Source organism: Strongyloides ratti (genome assembly GCF_001040885.1).
Source record: "Strongyloides ratti genome assembly S_ratti_ED321, chromosome : 1".
In the NCBI taxonomy this organism is placed as follows: Eukaryota; Metazoa; Nematoda; class Chromadorea; order Rhabditida; family Strongyloididae; genus Strongyloides; species Strongyloides ratti.
Genome location: NC_037307.1, coordinates 5,842,288 through 5,849,941, shown reverse-complemented (window position 1 = coordinate 5,849,941; position 7,654 = coordinate 5,842,288). Strand labels below are relative to the sequence as shown.

The window sequence follows — 7,654 nt, the reverse complement described above, 5'->3', positions numbered from 1 at the left end:
TATTAATATACAATAAACGTTAATTACTAAGACAGATTTTTTATAAATCTTATATTATATATCTTCTTCTAAATTTTGATCCATTTTAATAATCTTTCTGCACAAATATGTATCTCTTGGATATAACACTTTTCCATTTCGAAGCTTTGTAGCCTTGTTACCCGTTTCAAAATAAATTGTAAGATATGTTTCAGCTGCTTGGTGAAGCAAATCAACAGCATTCTTCTGAATTTTAAATGTGCCATCATTGGTTGTTTCTTGTAATATTTCTTTTACAAGATTGTATATATTTGCTCGTGGAATTTCTTTTTTTTTTCTACTTTTCATCGTTTTTTTATTTGTTACTTTTTGAATAATTGAATTATTATTGTTGTTATTTTTTTCTATTGTTCTTGATCCACTAGATGACCTTATAGATTCATTCAATTTTTTTGCCATTGTGTTGATAAATGACTTTGTCAAAAGACAATATAATATAAATTCAATAACCAATGAATATATGGTAATAAAATTTAAATCTATAATTTTATATTCAAATTATTTATATATAATTATTAATTCAATATTATTTTCAATTAAATTATATATATTGAAAAATTTTAATATAATATATTTTAGAAAATAAATTGTTTTATAAAATTGGCATTATTAAGAATTATTGTATTAAAAAATTCTGTAAACAAAATATATTTTTCAAAGTATTGTAAACCTGAACATTTTGATAAAAAAAAAAGTTTATCAAAACATAAATTAATTAAATTTTACTGTCATTTAATTAAATATAACAATTTTTTATTTAAAAAAAAACAATTTATTACAAATAAACTTTAGAAATAAAATAATTTTATATATACCTTTAAGCAAATATAAAATACATTTTAAAATTCATGTGTTTTAATTTAAATTTAAATAAAAAGAATAAAAATGTAAAAATTGTTCTAAAAAATTTAATATAGAAATAATAGAAAGAATGAATTTTTATGTTTTTTTAGTAAAAAATTAACTTGGCTCCTCCCACTGCAGCCATGTCCGAGCGGTTAAGGAGAGTGATTAGAAATCACTTGGGCTTTGCCCGCGCAGGTTCGAATCCTGCTGGCTGCGAATAAGTTTTTGTTTTAAAGTGAAAGAATATATCATTATTCCAAATATATTTATGTTTACATATATTCATCGTAATATTTATACTATTAACAACTATATATTGTTAACTTTTTTTATTTAAAATGTTACAAGATTCATTAAGTGGTTCATTTTACCATGCAAAAACAGCTCTTGGAGAAAATTTAAAAAAAATAAGGCATTTAGATGATGAATGGTGTCAGTTACATAAAATATATGATGAACAATTTTCAGAATATACAAATATTGTTTTAAATGGTGGTAATCCAAATGAAGAAAAAATTTTATTTGATAAATGCCTTAGTTTAGTTGAGAGGATAAAATTAATTTCAGAAGAAAAAAGAAAACTTGCTAGAGAAGCATCAGATAATATAAATTCACATTTGGAAACGGTAAATGATATTTGTAGAGTAATTAGTGACAAAATACGAGAAGCATCTGCTGCTGATACTTCAATAAAACGAAAAGGTCTTTCAAAGAAAGGCGATAAAAGAAAGGAGGTTGTAATTAAAGAAGAACTTGAAGTTAATGAGGTTCTCAATAAAGATACAGTTGTTGCAATGGAGAATGAACCTATTTACTGTATATGTAGAGAGGTTGCTTATGGATCAATGATCCAATGTGATAATGATAAATGTCCTATTCAATGGTTTCATCTAGAATGTGTTAAAGTTACTGAAATACCTAAAGATGATGAATTGTGGTTTTGTGATAAATGTAGTGCAAAAAAAAGTACAAAACGAAAAAATTAAATTTTATTAATTCCTTTGATCTCCTTCTAATAACAATAATACAATGTATTTTAAAAACTTTATAAAAGTGGTTCTTTTTTTTTATATTCTTCCATTTTTCTAATCATAATTTTGTTTATTGATTTATAAATATTGAGAGAAATGTATATGACGATAATTAATTGAAGCATTATTAATACATAATAATACTAAAATAATATTTATTTTTATAGTAAATAAATTTGAATTTTTAGGTTATTGTAATTTCATCAACAGTAACCCCTGAGACAGTTCTTTTTCTTTTGGTTGATATTCTTAATTTTATTGCATTTTGTTGCATATCTTCAACTCTACTAGTTTTTGCAGATGATGCCCATTCTTGAACATCAGCTGATCCAAATATTAAAAATACTATACCTGCAATAATATTAATAATAGCTATAGCTATATACATTCTTGACCATTCTTCTGGTGTCCCATTTTTATTTAAAATTGAAAAAATATTTGGTGAAGTTGCATTACCAATCATTCCAAATATCATACATATTGATGTAACCAAACCCGTATAATTCGGAGCAATACTAAGTATACTTGTATAAAATCCAGATACACCACATGAAAAAGAAACACCTATAATATAAAATAAAATTTTAACAGAATTAGTAACATTTATTACCATAAAATATCAATAATAGTGCAAAAAGAACTTTGGTAGTGCAATCAACATAAAATGCTAATCCAAAAAATGCTATTGCAGTACCAAAATTTCCAAAACATTGAAATATTTTACAAGCCATAGTGGGTGTGAGTATGCGACTTTTTTTTAAATTATCTGAAATTATTGCAAAAATATTTTTTGGTATTATTTGAGCTATATAAGGTATCATAACAAATAATCCATTCTTAAATATAAAAAAAAAAATTATAATAAAGTTAATTAATTTTACCTGATCTAAAGGAAGTAATAAAATATCTTTAAGATATGTAGGTAAGAAACTTTGAATAAAACTTATTCCAAAATTAAAACTAAATTGTGCTAATAAATTTGCCCATAATGGTCCACAAAATAATAATCTTTTCCATGGAATTGATGGTATATGAAATTTTGCAGAACCAGCAATTTTTCTAATTTGTCCATGTGTAGCTTCTTTTAAATATTTTTTTTCATTTTCTGATGTCCATTTATTTGTTTGTGGTTCATCAGAAGCAAAAATCAACCATAATATAGACCATATAATACCTAATAATCCAAAAGTATAAAATATTAAAGGCCATCCTCCAAGAAAATTGATTGAACAAAGTTTTGAAGATATTAAAAGACCTAAAATTCCAGCAAGTTGATTTCCTGATGTATAAATTGCTGCAGCAGTACTTCTTTCATGACTAGGAAACCAACGTGCAGCCATAGAAGACATTGTAGGTATAACAAAACCTTCTCCCAATCCCATTATCATTCTAGAAATAAAAAATAATGTATAACTGATACTTGCTATTGTTGGTGATAAAAATGATATAATTGAACAATCAATTATTGCCATTAATAATAATGATTTAGCACCAAATTTATCTGCTAAATATCCAGAAAAAATTATTGTTATTATTCCACCATAAAAATTTGCCGAAAACAATGTTGATTGCATTGATGGTGACCAAAGAAATGTTCCATGATAACCCATATCAATTGTATCACTTATAACACTTTTTTTTAAACATACGTATTTCTTTAAATCACTTACAGAATCTATAACATCAAATGATTGTTTTTTAATTTCTAATGTTTCGCTAACAAATGCAGTTGAATTAACCATACAAACCATTGACATTCCTAAATTAATTCTAAGTACAGTGGAACAAAATAGTGCCATCATAAGTAGTAAAGCAATATAAAGTCTCATTGTTTTTGCAGTAAATAAAGAATTGTCTCTTACTATTTCATCGGATTCCATTTTTAGAAACCTAGTCAATAATATAATTTTTAAAATAAATGACTACTATCAATTTGATATAAATTTTATAAAATTGTATAATCTCTGATTATGCTAATAACTAATAAAGACATTTATTTATTAATTTTTAAGAGGATAATATTAAATAATTCAATATATTATTATTTAATTTTTGTTTTTTTTTTTTGTTTTTCATATCCTATATAAATTTTTATTATCTTTATATATTGTATTATTATAAATTAATTAAGCAACTTTTTAATCAAATTTATTTAAATCAACTTTGTTAAATTTTTTTTTTTAAATATTGTATTCATGTTAAAAAAAAAATGTTTACATTATTATATTTTATGTATAAATTTAAGATATATTTTCTATAATAACTTTTATTATGATTGTTATATATTTCCTTTTCTTTTTGTCATTAAAAGTTGTACCTTTTTGAAAATGACCAATCTTTGGTAAACAATTACTGAAGAATAATATATTATTTGTTTGCAAATACACATTTTTATTTTACTTTACCATCACTCTTATGATTAACTGTTCTATTTTATCAATATAAGCAAAAATATTTGCACGATTCTAATATACCATTAGCGTTTAATCTTTAAGAAACAAACTTGTTCTTGAAGTTTTATTCTGCTTTTGAAACTAGATACAGTCAATAATAATCTTATATTTTACTTTACATATTATTTCTTAATTTATCATAACATTTATAAAATTGTTCTATTACTTAATTTAATATTTAAAATTTTTCTCAAGCTATTCATATTTTATACATTAACTAAAATTTTTTTATTTTATGTTAATAATTTTATATAATTAGTAATACTGTTATTTTATTCAAACTATTTTTAATAAATAAATATATATATTATATAATGACTAAGTATATTTTTAATAAACTTTTAAATGTATAAATTATATTATTTTATAAAATAAATAGATAAATTATGTAAATGTAATATAATAAAAAAAAAATTTTCTTTAAAAATATAAAAGAAAAAATAAATAATAAAAAAATTTTTTTTTAAATATCATAGAATAGCGTGCTACTCAAACTTTTTTTTTTTTTTTTTAATAAAATGAATAATATAAATATAATGTATATTTATAGATCTCAAAAAGTTTTATTTGCTATTAACTTGATTTTAATTGTAAATTAACGTAGTAGTACTATGACATCCACATATCAAGTTTCTGGTGGTGAAGCTATATCTAGCGATACTGATGTCACTCAGCATGGTACTATTGGTAAATATGTATATGCTGTAGATGATGGTCCAAATTCTGATTTTATAAAATGTGTCTTTCAAGATAAATATGATACCAATAAAACTGTACCATTACTTTGTCAAAAACCATTAGGTTGTTGTATAGAAGGTTGCTGTCCAAAAGATACATTATGGATGCCCGCATTATTTGTCCTTTTAGCATTTGTAATTTTAGTTTTTTTGGTTGGATGTTGTACCTGGATATTTTCTTATCAACGTTCAAAAAATAAACAAAGAAAGGAAGAAAAAGAATTTTATGAAATGGAAAAAAATTATGCTGATAATATGAGTCAGATGGGTGGAGGATATGGGCAACACCAAACAACATATGGAAATTATGGTGGTGTAATGGCAGGTTAATTTTAAATCATTTTGTAGTTAAATTTTTGAAGTATCACAATTTTTATAGTAACAATAAATGTAAAAAAGAAGATTTAAAAAATATTATATATAATCATTCTGATAAATGAGCCAAATAAATCCTCCGTTTTTAATCATGGATTATTATTTTAAAGTAACAACAAAATAAAAAATTATCTCGAAAATATGCTATATGAATAATAATATATCTATCTTTATATTTATATATCTATATTTCTACTAATGTATTTTTATAATAAAAAAAAAATTCATAAAATTGTTAGTATACTAACGATATTTTTTTTAATATATATTTATAAGTATAGTCAAAGGAGTATAAATAAAATACAACCAATAAATATTCATTATAATAATGGTTACTATGTTATTTATAATTTAACAGTTGCTGAATCTCTTTTAAAACATTATAATATAATGGTTCCAACATTAGTTACCCATTCAACAATATTTTATTTTAAATTTTTATTAAAACAGTTAGTTACATTTGATGGTTTTATCTCATATTCGATTTTGATATCAGACAATTTAGAATATATAGTAGAAAAAATATTGATTTATCAAAAATGTTACAAACCTTTTAGAAATCGTGTATCTGTTCATATTGTATGGTATGAAAAAAGTAATGTTAATCTTTGCAAAGAGAAAATATTATTTTACATGAATAAAGTAAATATAAATACATTATGTAGTACTTTTGATAAGACATTTTTATTTAATATAAACGAACAATTAGATATTGAAAAAAATGAAATTTATCCAATAAATATTATGAGAAATGTGGCAAGAAAAGGTTCTTTAACAACAATACAAATATTATCTGATATTGAAAATATTTTTTCATTCAATTTTTCACAAATTATACAAAATAATTTATATAAATGGAGTAAAGATAAATATGATAAATCTGTCTTTATTTATATGAGATTTGAAACAAAAAAAGATTCAATGATACCAAGAAATTTACAACAACTTAAAATATCATTTTTAGAAAATACAACTGTTCCTTATCATAAATATATATTCCCGCAGGGTCATTTAATTACAAATTTTACCAAATGGTATAATGATTCTATTCAAAGTGATACATTAAAATGGCGAGTAATACCTTATCGACATTTTTCTTTTGAACCACAAGTAATATTAAGATCATTTGACCCTTATCATTATGAAAACGTTCCAACAAGAATTTTTGATCATCAAGTATTAATTAATGAACTTTGTCATTCAGGTTATATTTTTAAATTATTAAACCAAGTTTTTAATATTCATCAGGGAATTAAAAAAAATGAAAGTAAATCTGAAATACTAACAAAACAAATTGGAATGAAGAATATAAAAGTATTTAAAATTAATTTTAATAAGTATTTAAAAGATAAATATGCTACTAGTAATAGTAGTAATTATTGTCCTAAATTTTAAATTTACAAAATAGCCTTACCTTTTGTAAACTATATACTTCTTTAGTTATTGACATATTTTAATAATTCTATATACAAATTCACTTTTTGACAATAAAATAAAAAAAAAAAGTAACTTTGAAAAATTTACAATAAATTTCAATCACTATATAATTGTTACACTTGCCTAAATCTACCTTTAAAAATTTTTAACAAACATTTTATAATATAAATCCCTTCTAAAGAGATATTTTATTTTAAAGATTATATAAAAATGTTGAATTTAACAATTTAATTTGTTAATTTAATTATCGTAGTATACTAACTAAATAGTCTTAATTTTAAAAATTTTTGTATATTTTAATTTTTCCAAATAAAATAATTTTTTGGTTAAAAAATTATTGTTATTTACCAATTTCTATTATTCTTATTGTATTTTTATTTATGTATAAAGATAAATAGAACAAACTAATCTTTGGCACTTTAAAAATTTCTGTACTTTAGATAACTATAGTAAATGCAGTTAGCAAAATTGGCGCTAATATGTATTTACTTTTTACCATCGAACAAAATTGCGCTATTTCAGTCGCATGTGAATGATGCGATTGGGGTATATTTCGCATGCTATTCATCATGTAATCTATGCCCTCTAACGACACTCTTTTGATGATTTAACTAATCTGACTTATGAACTCCGCCTTTACCTATAGATGTTTGTTACTCGCGGGAAACATCGTCGCACCATATGCAATATAAAACGGAAAGACATTTACAAGTAATTCATTTTATTGTAGATTTTT

At 22.5% G+C, this 7,654-nt stretch overlaps 4 protein-coding genes across 4 annotated transcripts; 2 read left to right on the top strand and 2 right to left on the bottom strand.

Annotated features, from left to right (window-relative positions):
• Nucleotides 1–54: 54 nt before the first annotated feature.
• On the bottom strand, nucleotides 55–438 carry SRAE_1000187300 (Histone core domain and Histone-fold domain-containing protein; the record flags this gene model as incomplete). Its single annotated transcript, XM_024648881.1, has 1 exon — nucleotides 55–438. The coding sequence occupies one exon, from the start codon at nucleotides 436–438 to the stop codon at nucleotides 55–57; it is 384 nt and encodes a 127-aa protein (XP_024502814.1).
• A 785-nt stretch (nucleotides 439–1,223) lies between these two features.
• Nucleotides 1,224–1,871, top strand: SRAE_1000187200 (Zinc finger, PHD-type domain and Zinc finger, FYVE/PHD-type domain and Zinc finger, RING/FYVE/PHD-type domain and Zinc finger, PHD-finger domain-containing protein; the record flags this gene model as incomplete). The annotated part of the gene is made up of 1 exon (XM_024648880.1): nucleotides 1,224–1,871. One exon carries the CDS (start codon nucleotides 1,224–1,226, stop codon nucleotides 1,869–1,871), a length of 648 nt encoding a protein of 215 aa, XP_024502813.1.
• Nucleotides 1,872–2,100: 229 nt separating this feature from the next.
• On the bottom strand, nucleotides 2,101–3,796 carry SRAE_1000187100 (Sialin; the record flags this gene model as incomplete). Its single annotated transcript, XM_024648879.1, has 3 exons — nucleotides 2,101–2,480; nucleotides 2,527–2,752; nucleotides 2,798–3,796. 3 exons carry the CDS (start codon nucleotides 3,794–3,796, stop codon nucleotides 2,101–2,103), a joined length of 1,605 nt encoding a protein of 534 aa, XP_024502812.1.
• Nucleotides 3,797–4,980: 1,184 nt separating this feature from the next.
• On the top strand, nucleotides 4,981–6,876 carry SRAE_1000187000 (N-acetyllactosaminide beta-1,3-N-acetylglucosaminyltransferase; the record flags this gene model as incomplete). Its single annotated transcript, XM_024648878.1, has 2 exons — nucleotides 4,981–5,431; nucleotides 5,840–6,876. 2 exons carry the CDS (start codon nucleotides 4,981–4,983, stop codon nucleotides 6,874–6,876), a joined length of 1,488 nt encoding a protein of 495 aa, XP_024502811.1.
• Nucleotides 6,877–7,654: the final 778 nt, after the last annotated feature.